Source organism: Sceloporus undulatus, chromosome 2 (genome assembly GCF_019175285.1).
Source record: "Sceloporus undulatus isolate JIND9_A2432 ecotype Alabama chromosome 2, SceUnd_v1.1, whole genome shotgun sequence".
NCBI lineage: Eukaryota > Metazoa > Chordata > Lepidosauria > Squamata > Phrynosomatidae > Sceloporus > Sceloporus undulatus.
The window spans coordinates 238712497-238727138 of NC_056523.1; the positions used below are offsets into that span (position 1 = coordinate 238712497).

General features: G+C 39.4%; 1 protein-coding gene across 50 annotated transcripts in view; it reads left to right on the forward strand.

Moving 5' to 3' along the window:
• The window catches only part of PTPRD (protein tyrosine phosphatase receptor type D), a 1118901-nt gene that overhangs the window by 950591 nt on the left and 153668 nt on the right, over window positions 1-14642 (forward strand). For 20 of the 50 annotated variants that reach the window (XM_042455420.1, XM_042455423.1, XM_042455433.1 and 17 more), the window contains 3 exons: window positions 4406-4523; window positions 8147-8734; window positions 9107-9207. In XM_042455420.1, coding sequence (XP_042311354.1) covers window positions 4406-4523; window positions 8147-8734; window positions 9107-9207 — 807 coding nt within the window. The remainder of the gene's footprint in view (window positions 1-4405; window positions 4524-8146; window positions 8735-9106; window positions 9208-14642) is intronic. The other 30 variants (XM_042455426.1, XM_042455429.1, XM_042455434.1 and 27 more) reach the window with 3 other exon arrangements.

Here is a 14642-nt window from a genome sequence, read left to right on the forward strand (position 1 = left end):
CTTGGAAGATTGCTTAGAAATTTAGTTTGAAGAACTTTAATTGGGTTTTGCAAATACATTATTTACATATATTCAGGAATGCACTTGTCCATTATCACTAATTGTTGTGATCTTACTGGATGGCTGTTACATATAGTTGAGATTCTACCCTCAAATCAGCATTTATATTTAATAAATAATCTATTTTTAACCCAACCTGAATCTTTTACCATTACAACCATTCTTTGGATGGACATAGGGCTTATAATCAAACCAAAGGGATTGATGCATTGCCATTAAAGCCCTATCCTCACTCCTTTGTTCATATGCACAGTATAAGAGGCTCTTTATGGGAAAAGTGAGCCTTTTCTTCTGTTGTATACTTTATGTGTTTTTGTGCATAAAAAGCTTGCAGTACCTTAAAAGAGAGAGACAGCTTAATGAAGGACAGATCCTCCACTGTTCCTATTAGCTAATTATACTGTCAATGGAGGCATGGATAGGGAAGAGACAAACAAAATTTTGTTGAGCTATATGGAAATTTTCTACGTGAGTGTTTTGAATGGATTGAGGCACATCTTTTATAGCTGGTAAACAAATGCAGTTGTAAATACAGTGCACTCGCATTATACGCAGGAGCAACATACACGGCTTTCAGCATATGCTGAAAGCCACACCGGAAAAGCCTCTTGCATGCCCCCAAAAGAAGTAATGGGGTGTGTGCCTGCACTGCGCGTGCCGCTGCAATGCACCACACTGTGGGCACGAGCCCTATTACTTGTAATGGGGCTTGAGCACGCACGGATTTCCCCTTACGTAGGGGGATACGGAACAGATCCCCCGTGTAAGGGGAGAGCCCACTGTATTTGCATTTCCATCAAACTTAAATTTCTGATTTTGACCTGAAAAGAAACAAATACAGAACTTGTTTGACAGTTTGAAACTGCATGAGACTGCTCATTGTATGTGCAAAGCAGTTCATAATACCATAAGAATAAGCACATAAACTATAAAGGTGAGACAAGGTGCAGAATAAAATAAGAGTGTTTTATTTTTAAATGCCACTGGGGAAATGTTTTGATAAGTTACATACGCTCTTCTCAGTTGAAATCAGTGTAGCTTAAAAGGGTTTTGTTTTGACTAAATGACACTCAGGATATCCATTTTGTAAATTAAATATAATTAGGCTTCACTACTATTCATTTTATTTTTTTCATTAATATCATCAGTATCAAACATGCTTTAATCTACATTCCCTTTTCTTGATGCCCTTTTTAAAAAACCTCAATTCTTTATTCACTTAAATAGGAAGTATGTTTCATTCATGTCAAAAGGACTCACGGAGGACTTATGTCTAAGTAGATATGGATAGGACTACATGCCATTTCCACCTTCTCTTCCTTCCCTTCAGTCTAAATTTTCAAATTATGTTTAATGGCTTCTTCTACTTCAAAGCAAAATGACAGATCCCTCACATACTAAATCTCATTTTAGAAATAGCACTTTAATAAAAGTTCTTCTTAGCTATTTTTCTCAAAATGTTATATTACATTCAGTTGTGTTTATGTCCAGGTAATAGGATGTACAGACTGGAAATAAGTGCCAGCTTGGGGTCAGCATGTTGGCATGGCATTTGGATGACACACGCCCCGACATTAGCACTGAGACAGTGTCATACCACTTGCCTGACTGCATGGCAGGTAGCATTACAGTGTGACATTCACACACCGCATGCCAAAAGGAGTGTGGAAAAGTGCCACCACCGTGACAAGGGCACCCTTTTTCCAGGCCAAAAAGAAGTGGCATTTTGCTGCTTCTTTTTGACCCAGAAAAATGCTGGATCAGGGCTGAGGCATGCAGTTGCCATGGCCCCAATCTGGTGCTCAAAGAGGCGGCAGCAAGCTGCTCCTTCTGGGTGGTCTGTTCTGCCTGTAAGTGCACATAGGATTGTGGACAGTAGATCCTGAATAGCCAGTCTAGTTTTTTATACTGAAGGCCACATTCCAACGAAGTTATTCTGTCAGAGGTGCATGTCAGTAATAGGCTGGCAAAAGAAAACCTCACTTTCCCCCTGTTTCTGTTCTCTTTCCCTCTCTTTGTCACTCTGTCAACCTCTTCTATATTCCCTTCTTCCTCATCTAGCACATAGCTGTGTACACAGAACAAATTTCTTTTGCAAGAGCCAGAACTAATAATTTGCAGCGGGGGGTTAGAATCTTGTAGGTCTTTTTTATTATTATTCTATGATATTTATTATCATAGAATGATAGAGTTGGGACAGACCCCAAGGGCATCAAGTCCAAACCTTTGCCTTGCAGAAATACACAATCAGAGCACTCCCAACAGATGCCTATCCAGCCTCTGTTTAAAAACCTCCAGAGAAGAAGACTCCACCACACTCCAAGGGAACATGTCAAACAGTTCTTACTGTCAGGAAGTCCTTCCTAATGTTGAGGTGAAATATTTTTTCATGTAGTTTGAATCCATTGCTCCGGGTCCGACTCTCTGGAACTGCAGAAGACAAACTTGCTCCATCATCAGTAAGACATCCCTCCAAATTTAAACAGGCTATCGTATCCCCTCTTAAGCTTCTCTTTTCCAGGCTAAACATACCCAGTTACGTAAGACACTCCTTGTAGGGCATGCTTTTGAGATCTTTCACCATTTTGGTTGCTATCCTCTGGACACACTCCATCTTGTCAATTTCTTTTTTGAATTGTAGTGCCCAGAACTGGACATGTTATTCCAGATGAGGCTTGACCAAAGCAGAATAGAAAAATCCCAACCACCACAAGTTGTTTGATGTTTTGTGAGCAAAAGGACCAGGGCTTTTTCTATCATCAGCAGCAACATTATTTTGTACAAAACTATTTTGCACAAAAAACCTTATGGGAAAAAAATATCCTGAAAATCCCCCCCCCCCCCCAAAGCAGGAAGAAAACTTTGAATGATACAATCAAAGCTTTACCTCCCTAGATTGTAGAAATCATTTCTAGACTGTTGTAGCCTAAGAGATGCATGCAATCAGGCCAAACAGCCCATGAAATTCTTAGGGACTTGGCTTCCTCACTTTGATTTACAGAAATAAGCATATTGACTCTGAGGGAAGCCCCTTTAGCTTCCATGTGCCTACTCTTATGTAGATGTGAATAGGATTACAGTTATAAAAGAAAGTAAGAAACTAGAAATCATGATAGCTTCTTAAATATACAGTTAATTATTTCATTGCTCTTTTAAAAAAAAAGCGGTTGCCTGACTCGGCGGGCTGACCGCTTTGCCGCTAGACGCAGCGAACGGCTACAAGCCCCAGAGTGCTCTGGGGCTTGCCCCAGCTCCCTATTGGTGTGCGGGGTGAAGGGGAGGCCCTTCCGCCCCGCGACGCTCTGGGAGCTGGGCTCGGTGACCGGGAGTTCCGGTCCTCCAGGGCAGATGATTGGTTCTGCGGGCCTGGAGGAGGAGTCTCCTGGTCAGGTGGTACTGAGGGCGGGGCTTAGGCCTATATAGGCCGTGCTGCCAGCCCCGGCCCTCAGTTGGCGCTTGGCTCCGGATGGTTAGGAGCCAAGCAGGAAGGGAGGAGGAGCTGAGCCTCTTCCCACCCACCCACCGCTTGGGTTTGGGTTTTTTGTCACAACTTTGGGGCGGCAGCATAGGCCAGGATCTGCACGGTGTGGTACCAGGGCTACGGAGCTCTGGTTTGGGAGTCAGTCGGGACCCGGGGGCGAATAGGGCAGGCGTATGGCCATTGCGGGGGCCATAATGCGAGAGCGCCTCCCGGTGACTAGGGGCTTAGCGAATATGTGAACGCATGACAGAGATGCAGTCATACGGTGTGCCTTAGCCCCTAGGTCATCCCAATACCTGGTGGGTGCCAGGTTGTGGTTAATCAGACAAACGTGGGGTTGTTTGATTTCACAGATCCTGACCTCATGCTTTGTGCCAACCCTACCAATGGTTTGCTTAATAAAGTTGTGGCCTTTCCTCCAGCACGGTCTCCTGTGGTTATTCGGCAGCAGCATCTGAGGCAAATCATTAGTAAATACTAGCCACTCCATGTACTACACTCTTCTTTTCATTCTATAATGGTCACAGTGCTTCATTAGAAATGCCTTTCAGGGCTTTTGTTCTTTTGGTTCGAGTTTATTTGTTTATTTTGTGAAAAACGGGCGAGGTTTGTGCCTTCTTAGTACAGATAACAACACTTAGTCTCTGGCCTTATGCTTGTTAAATCCATCTTGGGCATGCCGCTAAGAAATGTTGCCATGCTTATTGCTGAAATGAAAAGCCTCACGCATCACTACAGGCCGCACGAAAGCCATATGCACTGATTGCAATACCTAGAAGATGAGACTCTTGTGATTTCATAGCAGAATCATTTTAACACATTTTCTGATGATTATTATTATTATCTTTATTCTGTTTGTTTTAGGAAATGATTATATCTGGGTTACAGCCTGAGACAACATACTCACTCACTGTGACAGCCTATACAACCAAAGGAGATGGAGCACGGAGCAAGCCTAGACTAGTGTCTACTACTGGTGCAGGTAATATTCGGAGAGCCTTCTGTGCAATGAAGATTTTGAACTATCAGTGTATGTTTTGACATCTTCTGAATGGAAATTTAAAATGCTTCTTCAGAAGGTTATAGTAGAAAAGGAAAACATTATTTATTTTCAGCATGAGTCATGCATACCTGATTTAATCAAGAATGCATGATCCAAAAAACAATGTAAGGTGCCTCTAAGAGCAGAACTTGGAAGAGTTACTTTATTGAACTACAAATTTAGTGTGCCCCAAAATAATGTTTCCAGGTTCTATACATGAACTTGATCATAACCAGACAAAAGAGCAGATGGTAAAAATAACTGAGCAGTAAACCCCCATTGCTTTTGAAGTCCTTGGTTTTAAGAGCAGTTTGACAAAGAGATTACTGTTTAAGAAATGCAAACCTCACTTGGGCACAGGACACTCATGCCACACTGGACCCCAGCTAAGTAAAACTGAGACTAAATATATAAAACATAGGGAAAACTAAGGATCTAGCAAAACAAAAATAAAATAAAATTGGTGAGATATCTTCTTACAAAATCCAAGTGCTATATCTTTCCATTGTTCAGTCTTCTCTGAATTTCATGAGTTCACATGTCTTTTTCCTTCACCCAGATATCAGATGAGAACTGAGAGTTCCATTAAAAGGACATCATAACATTAATTTATTGAATACATACAATATTTGTATCTTGTTTTTGCCAAAATAAGAGCACCTATTCCTTTCATTTACAATTAAAATATTGAGGATCTCCCATTCCTTGTAGAGCTATTTTTTCATTTGAGAACTGTTATTGGATTCTAGTCACCATAGTGGCCAGGAAAAACCATAAATGGTTTAATTTACATGCAGTCTTCTTCAGGTTGTTGTTGTTGTTGTTGTTGTTGCCATATAGAAATAATGGTAAGTCTTACCTCCCTTCTTCAGTAGGCATGACTGATCAATGTTTTAAAAACATCATCATAAACATGGTAGCTTCCACAAGTGTAAAAACAATTTATGGCATAATAAATTAGTGACAGCTTCCAGAAATCTTTCCTTCTAAAAATCTGAAGGTGTTATTATGCTATTTCTGTGGATTATCCTGCTTTTCCTTATGCTTCATTGATTTCAGTGTTAATTGTAATATAATGAAAAATATGCCGTGAAGTACACATCTGTAGTCTTTTCTAAGCTCCATAGCAGACTTTTTTATGCAACAAAACCGCAAATGCCAAAGTCAGAGCTAATCAGAAAGATATACTTCACACATCAGAGTATAAAGAGGAAACTTATACAATCCACTGGATTCTACAGTGGTCCCTCCGGATTCATGGGGGATACATAGCGAGCCCACCTGTGAATCTGAAATATCACAAATACTCGAGTCTCATTGTCCCCAATGGCATCATTGGGGATAATGGGACTTGACTATTTGTGAATTCCCTCCCTCCCTCCCTGAGCACTGCTGGGAAAGAGAGTCCTGATGTCTGCTGGGGCCGATTGCAAGCCCCGGACTCCAGTTAAAGTCCCCAGTGCCGGGGGAAGATGCCAGTAAGCGAGGGAGGGGAGAGGAAGGGAGCTGTGGCCTTGGCTTTGAGAATGGCCAAAACCGCAAGTGCCAAGGCTGTGAATCTGGAGGGACCGCTGTATTTACAAAAGAACAAGGTTAGAAGTGAAGAATCAATAGGAAAAAGTTAAAGGAAACAGTGTTTTTCTATTATTGATTGTAACAGAACTTGGTAGTCCCTAGACTTTTCTAAAAAGCAATCATCTCCCTAATTTCAATTCAAGGCTTTTTCTGTTTGTGGAAGTCTAAGCTAAAATGTAACAGGCTGTACACAAGTGGGGAATATCAGATAATTGAGGGTCATTCTGAGGTTTGCATACATATAAAAATTCTGTATGGGGGGAAAAAACCCTGTTGGAAGAAAGAATTAAAGGCAGAATTTAAGCAATATGGCTTTCTGTGCAGAAAAAGTTATAACTGGGGATTTATTCTGTGTAAAATTTGCACATGGTTGGTTTGCATAGAAAACAGTATCTTCTGGATAGAAAACTAAATTGTCCGCACAAGAATTGATATTTCTGTTGAAAAATGATTTTCCATGAAGGTAACAACTGTGTGTGAATTTTGCTCCAAATAAGATCCCAAATTGGAAATAGCCTTCGAAAACTGTATGATTTTCAAAGATTTTCTCACAGTGTGAAGAAAATTGCTGAAAGTACTCATTGCTACCTTTGAGAAGAAAAGTAAAGCTGAAACGGTGGCTTTGAAGTGTGGTATTTACGTGTGCTGGCCGGCTTCTTTCCTACTTGGGGGCATGGTGCTTAGATATCACTTTCCCCAGAACTAGCTTTTCGGGAGGAAAAACTGGCTCTTTGGGAGAAGGGAAAGCTTTTTCCCATCTCATAAAGGAACAGATTTTATATGCTCCTTTTTGGGGCAGAATCTGGCTGGATTGGGGCTGGGCATCTGTTTGCCCTTGTCCCGATCCAGCCTAAAATTGGCAGCTCTAAGATGACTCTTTTGGGCTGTTTTGTAGAGTGGGAGCGAAGTTCTATATTCCTTTAAGAATTTACAAAGGATAGGCTCACATCAGTATTTTCTGTCTGCTGATATCTATAATAGGAAATTTCCATTATGTGTTGGTTATCTCACACAGAAGTTTTTATATTATATAAAGTCTTATCAGTTTTGTACTTAGGGTCAAACTAAATCACATAGGTCAGACTTTCCCTTAGTGACGCAGGTGGAGATTTGCATGTCTGATTGTTTCTCCAAACTCAAAATAGCTTTAGACTGCATGTGCAGGTGGCATATGAAGCAGGGAATAATTATTGGTTGGAATGGCTTTTGTGCATTGGACCCTCTTCCACCTGACATGTTGGACAATATCAGCCTGAAGGGATATTGTCCAGGAAATGCATTGTTCTTGTCAATGAGAAACTTGTACATGTACTCACATTTTGACACCTTCTAATGTCACAAAATATAATGTGCTCAGCCTTGCTATTCTCTTTCTGTCCTCACTCATATATGCCTTTGGTGAAGCTATAATAATTTCTTAAACAACTGTTTCCCATGGTTCCTCAAAGAGGAACCAAATTTAAAAGTCTCAAAACCAGTTCAATAAGCCATTGTCTATCAAGTCAAGAGTATGACATGAGTCATTGTGAATATAGGCTATGACAGTGTATCTTAGCACTTTTGGTCCATCTGGTTCATTGGCTATTTCACATACGAGTCTTTTCTCATGCTACATTGAAATGCTGGGGATTAAACCTGGGACTTTTTGTAAGCAAATGTGTGCTGTCATTGACCTCACATTCTTCAGTGTGAATCCATTTTTAAGAATGTGTTTTGCTTGATCCTTTGATCATTTATATAAATTCATTTATATAAATCTTAATGCTTAATATATCATGGTTTCCTGTATGTGGGTCTACTACTTGGGAAAGAGGGCAGTAAATAGAGATGGGTAACCCAGTGCCCATACCTGTTACATTGTCAGTGAATATTTGTTAAATGCATGGACAAGTCTTTTCTAACATAAGTAACTTTTCAGAAACATAAAGAATAGTACTAGAAAAGCTTAATACAGTTATATTATATGCTAAAATAATATTGTGTTGCAGTTCCAGGAAAACCTCGGCTTGTAATCAGCCACACACAGATGAGTACGGCTCTCATTCAGTGGCACCCGCCCGTCGACACGTATGGCCCATTGCAGGGATACCGCCTGAGGTTTGGCCGCAAAGACACTGATGCATTGACAACAAGGGATTTTACCGACAAAGACGACCACTACACAGCTACAGATATCCACAAAGGGACTTCTTACATCTTCAGGCTTTCAGCTAGAAATAAAGTGGGATTTGGGGAGGAGGTGATAAAAGAAATTTCAATTCCAGAAGATGTACCAAGCGGATTCCCTCAAAACCTACATTCGGAAAGTGCCACCTCAACTTCAGTCCAGCTAACTTGGCAACCACCCATCTTATCAGAGAGAAATGGTATTGTCACCAAATATACTCTGCAGTACAGGGACATCAATGTGGCACATCACCCAACAGAGGTCCCTGTTGCTCCTCCTGATACTATTATGACACTCTCGGGCTTAAAACCAGATACCACATATGATGTAAAAATACGTGCACACACAAGCAAAGGGCCCGGTCCATATAGTCCCAGTGTCCAGTTCAGGACACTACCTGTGGATCAAGGTAGGATTTGTCTGCTTGTGGCTTGTCTTTTAAAGGAATCTCAGTCTTTGGATATCGATATTTGTGAAGCTCTAATTAAAATAGACCAAATCATCGTATAAATAGTTTCCACTAACAACAGAGGTAAAGTATGTAAATCTTCATGTGTTTTGGATTCATTAGAATTCAGTTATCCCATATCAGACAAGCCTGGCTCACATCTACATAATAATTGAAGGTAAGAAAAAGAAAAGATTCTGAGTTGCCATATGTAAGAATTGGATATGATTTTAAAAGCAGGTAGGATAATTACTAAATGTGGTTATTGGTACAAGTGGGATAGGACCTCAAAGATCAAGATGTACTTTAAATACATTGCTTTCCCTTTTCCAGCAGTGTTTGCAAAAAATTTTCATGTCAAAGCAGTGATGAAGACATCAGTATTGCTCTCTTGGGAAATACCAGAGAATTACAACTCTGCTCTACCTTTCAAAGTAAGTTGTTTTGTGATTTGTAAGACTTGAAGGGTAAAAGTCATGGTGGAAGAACGTTCTGGTTAAGCAGTTTACTGAACAGAGGTTTTTCTAAAAAAACAACAAAACAACACTATATTTTTAAAGCTTACTTAGAAATGCTAAATCTTCCTGTTAAGTTAGGTTTTCTGGCAATGTGAACTTTTCACCTTGATATTAGCATGATGGCATCCTTCCAGACATTTCACTGATATTAGATATTACAGATGATGTCAACACTTTCTTCCTTTTTATAGTTCAATGGTACTTAAATTAGACTAAACAACATTGTGGGGGCGGTGTATAATTTCTCTTCTTTGTTTTTTGCTCTTTTGGTTATTATAAATCCAACTAGTCTGTTCACTTTTTTAGCTTCTCTTTAAAACGTAGCTTGAAAAATATGGGTGGGGAAATTAATCTTTGGCATCCCTGAGTTATTTCCTTGTTTTATATGTAGTTACTTCTTATAGCAGTATTAAAAGAGAAGAAACTATGACACACTGCCCCAAGATTTTTGCTCTTCAAGTGACGATCCAAGTTGGGTTCAGATAAAGTAACTCTCTGCTGGGAGAGCACACCTGCCACAGAGCCCTTTACACCAGTACATCCACAGAAAGCTAAGAGGACATTATACTATCAGCAGGCATGGCTAAGTTTGGGCAATCAGGTTGCTTTCACAAAGAACATGGGGTGTATTTGGAACTGCCATATCTAAATTACCCTCCTTTCTTGAACAGAGCCCATGTCAGCACCTTTACTTGAGGTTGTTGTGGATATTTTGCCAAACGGAAATGGAAAATCAACAAACCCAACAATGGGGAAAAAGAGAAATCTGTCCCAACACAGGAACCAAGATTTTGGATATGGCAGACTATTCTCCACAAAACTCTCATCCCAGGCTTTGTATTAGTTTGCAGAGTTGTACAGGAGTGTTATGTTCCATGCAGGGCATCCTTAGCAGCCTATATAAAATATACTCTATCAATTTCTATAGATTACATGCATAAGTTTCAAACAGAGCCTGATTTTCTTTGAAAATGCTTGATCTGTTCTTGTTACTAAGACACAAGCAGCAGATATGGAATTCTCAAATAATATCTTTTTATTTTTCTTTACAGATTTTCCCTAGCGTCAAAAATAACAATTACTGATTTAGCTTCATGTCCAATGGTGTCTTGTATGCTTGTGATTTTTACATTATATTTTAGTACATTTTTTATGTGGAGTAAATATGATAAAATTCAGATTCTGGAAGTTTCCTCTCCAATGTTCAAAGTCAGTTGTTTCTATATTTTTTAATCTTAACTGGGACAAAACCAACAGTGTAATTTATTTCAACAGAAATAAGAAATAAGGTCTGGAAGCTTTTAGCAAAACCTGGAAATAGATTCAGGGGTTAGAAGGATTTGGAAGGATGATCCTTCAGAAAGTTACAATTATATTATATCAAATGGACATATATTTTATTTTTTAAAAATTGTAGATGGTGTCCTAGAATACTGAGTGATATATGACCAAATAGAAGCAATATATATGGGAATTACAGTAGACCCTTCCCATCTGAGGAAACTTTGTTTGCCGCCCCATCCGCATATGGTAAAAAATGTAGGTGATTGAGACCTATATTATTCAACTGATGGCAGCATGCATGCGTCCATCTACATGTAGCACTACTGAGTAATATGGTCCATGGTGGTCCATGGTTGGTTGACTTCATGGATTGCTAGTCTGCAGATATAGCAGTTCCACTGTATAAGTATTGTACCTTCCGGATACATAGATGTTGTACAAGATCTATCAGAAAATATGAACAAAATGCCAAGTTATAATGCAACAATACATTCCTTGTTCTTTTGTATGCATGAAGAATAAATAAGGAAAATAAATAATAATAGTTAATTTGCTGATGGTGCCCGGAATTATGTTCCATTATAAATGGACACAGAAGACAGCCCATCAGTTAGAGTACAGATAATGAAGGTCTAGGAACTGGTATTTTAGATTCAAATTCAAATTCAAATTCATTATTATTATTATTATTATTATTATTATTATTATTTATTAAAGGTGGTGAAATATAGAAGGATTTATTGAAAAAGTGTGTGTGTGTGTGTGTGTGTGTGTGTGTGTGTGTGTATATATATATATATAATGTATATTCCACCTTTTATTTTTGTTATGGAATAAAAGTGTCCAGCTTTTGGGGAACTATTGCAAGGGGAAAGAATATGTAAAAATAGAATCGGTATAACTAATTACCTTTTAACCCTCTGTTTTTCAACCCTGTGCATTAAGGAGGATTTTTTGTTCTTTTAATCTTTGCATATTCTAGAGGTGGCTGGGTTTTCCCCCCGTTGGTGCCATCCATGTTCAGATTTAAAAACAAACACAGGAAGTTTAATCCTTCCTCTCCCTCCCATGTGCACTGGTCCCAGTCCACACCAGGGCCATACAAACAAACAAAACAAAACAAACAGCTTCATTTATATACTGCTTCATACTGAACTAACAGTGTCTAAGCGGTTTACAACTGTAAGCTAATTGCCCCCAACAAGCTGGGTACTCATTTTAGTGACCTCGGAAGGACACAAGCCTGAGTCAAGCTTGAGCTCTTTTGCTGGTATTGAACTCGCAACCTTATGATTGCGACTTCAATTAAAGTGATATTTTGCTGCACAAATTATATTCAAATGCATCCTTTATGAGATCAGGATTCCACATGGGCAAATGCCAATGTGTGAATCCCCTATCACTTGGAGATTTGCCAAACTGACACAACCCTGAGCTGAGCATTGATTCATGCTGCTGCCACCCCCAGACTTGCCCTGTAGGGGAGGTCCTATCATTTGTTGGCCCTGCCAACAGACACATAACTGCTTCTTGAATGTGGACCCCATGCAAACAGCTGAGAAAGTTGTGACAAACAGAAATCAATCATATACTGTCACCCCTCCACATCCACAGATTTTTTAAATGAAGGATTCAAGCATCCATGGTTTGAAAATATTCCAAAAAGATATAGATTCCAAAAAGATATAGATTCCAAAATGCATAGGTCTTGAGCATTCATGGATTTTCGTATCCATGGGGGTTACTAGAACCAAACCCCAGAAGATACCCAGGGCCCACTGTAGCACAATTCCCACTTACAGAGAGGCAGCGTGAGTAGGGTGAAACTCCAAAGAAAACTGAATCTGAATTGCTAAGGAATTTGTTTATATACCCAAGCACCTGACTAGAGTGAAACTTAGGCAATAGCTTCAATCCCACCACTAGCCAATACTTTAAATCTATTGGCTGCTGGTTCCTGCCATTCCTAGAGCCCATGCAAAGTACACAGGCTTCTAGGAAGGAGAAACCCTATTGTAACTGTCTCTGGCATGGTATCCCCTGGACCACAATTTCACCTCCCTGTATGTTAGGAAGCATACTCTTCATCCAGTTTTTCCATTTCTTGATTCTTGCTCTGTACCCTGCTTGCTTCATCTTTTTCTTACATAGCCAAGCCCCCTTGATGGGAGGGAAGGCCTGTATCTCAATGACAATCACCCTCGAAGGAAATTCCCTGATTGGCTTCCCAGAATGCCTCCTAAATTTCCCGGAATGGGGGCAGGACTTCTGGAGCCGGGGCATGTGCAAGGCACTATGGAAAGGCTAAAGGGGGTGGGATTTCCAGGATGGGAGGTATGTCGGGAGGTTTTTGGAGGGCAGGAAGTTATTTTTGGATGGTTTTTTTGGGGGGCGGGAAGGTTAAATTTCCTCGAAGGCTGCATTTCTCAGAATCTTCCTGGAAATCTAGCAGTCCCAGAAATGACACAGAAAAAAAAATTCCGGGGGGAAAATCCCAAAATTGGCAACATTGATGATAATGTACATTATTTTGCTCCAAAAGATCTCAGTTCTGTTGAACTACAGGTAGGAAAGCATTTTTTCTCAAACCTTGAAAAGGTGTGCTCATTATATGTAGATAATTCTAATCAAATCTAATCTAAATGAATTAATATTCTGATTAAGGTGGCTTCTCCAATCAAATGCTGTATACAGAAGCAACTATGTTCTTCCTTGCAACTCTTCTTTTATCCTAGTAGCAATATGCTGGGGTCAATCTGCCTGGAATATGCAGCCACTAGGATTTTCAGATCAAGTTTATCATAGATCAGATCAAGCTGAAGTGAGGGAATTATTCCTTCTCTCTTACTTGGGAAAACAGGGTATGAAACTTTGAATCTAGCCTACTTGCTTGAACATGGATGCAGAAGAGAGCAGAGGATGAGCACTGGTGCCATAACAACTGAGAGGGAATGAGAAAGCTAACTAAATATATAGATCCACTGGTGAATTTTTGCCAGCAACTACTCAATTAATCCTTATAAATTGCATCTAGTTGCTCTTTTTACAAGTTTAGCTCGAGATGTGCACTCAGCTTTTTTCTCTTACTAGAGCTCAGCCCATCAAAACTGGAGAATTTGCACTCTCATCTTCTACCTGGAGTGATCCATCAAAACTAGAGACTCAGGGAGCATGCCCTGAGATCGGGAAATCCTAACAGTCACTAATCTATTATATTTTGCTGTCACATAGTAGATTATATTGACTTTGAAAAACTCACTGTGCGCAGTCTCCTAGATACTGTAATATTTTATGTGTGCCAGAGCTTAATGTGAACTCTGCTCAGCCCTGGAATGAGGTTTGGTACAAATTTAAGCTCTGATCTATAAAGAATTTGTCTGGTTCCTGTATTTCATTTTTCCCCCCTCATAGTTTCTTAAGGCATGTACAGTATCTTTGTTCCCACTAAACCACTTGATAGCCAAAATAAACTTTGGACTGTTCCAATACTGTTTACTATTAAAAATAATAACTAGATGAGAAAATATTGACAACAAACTTTCACTTGTATCAAGTAAGCCAGGTGTCAGTTATTAAAAATTGGTAATGTAAATTAAATCTCAATATCCCTGGATGTTTAAAGTGAAATAGTATGACTTTCTTCTCTCATTTGAGATACAGTACCTACTTAGCCGCTATTACTCTTATGTGCTAAAATAGGTTGACACAGGCTTATATCAATTGTGACCTTTCCTATAGTCTCCCTTGCAATATTTAAGTGGTCTAACCCTGGGTCAATAAGGACACAGTTTTATGAAGTGAGTGCTTTAAAAAACATTTCATAAAGAAAAATGAATGAATGAATAAAAAAAGGAAGATCTTTAGTGCTAAAAGAGATTATATATCTAGCAGGGGCATCTGAACCTTTCTGAACTAGAGAAAATGCTTACCTGTGGTTATAATGTCTATGGGAAAAAATGGAACACTTTTTGGGTGGTAATAATTATTTTCAAGGACAAAGATGGAATTGTCCATTAACGTCAAACATTTGGAGGAAAAAAGGACCTGTGAGGAAACTTCAGATAGAC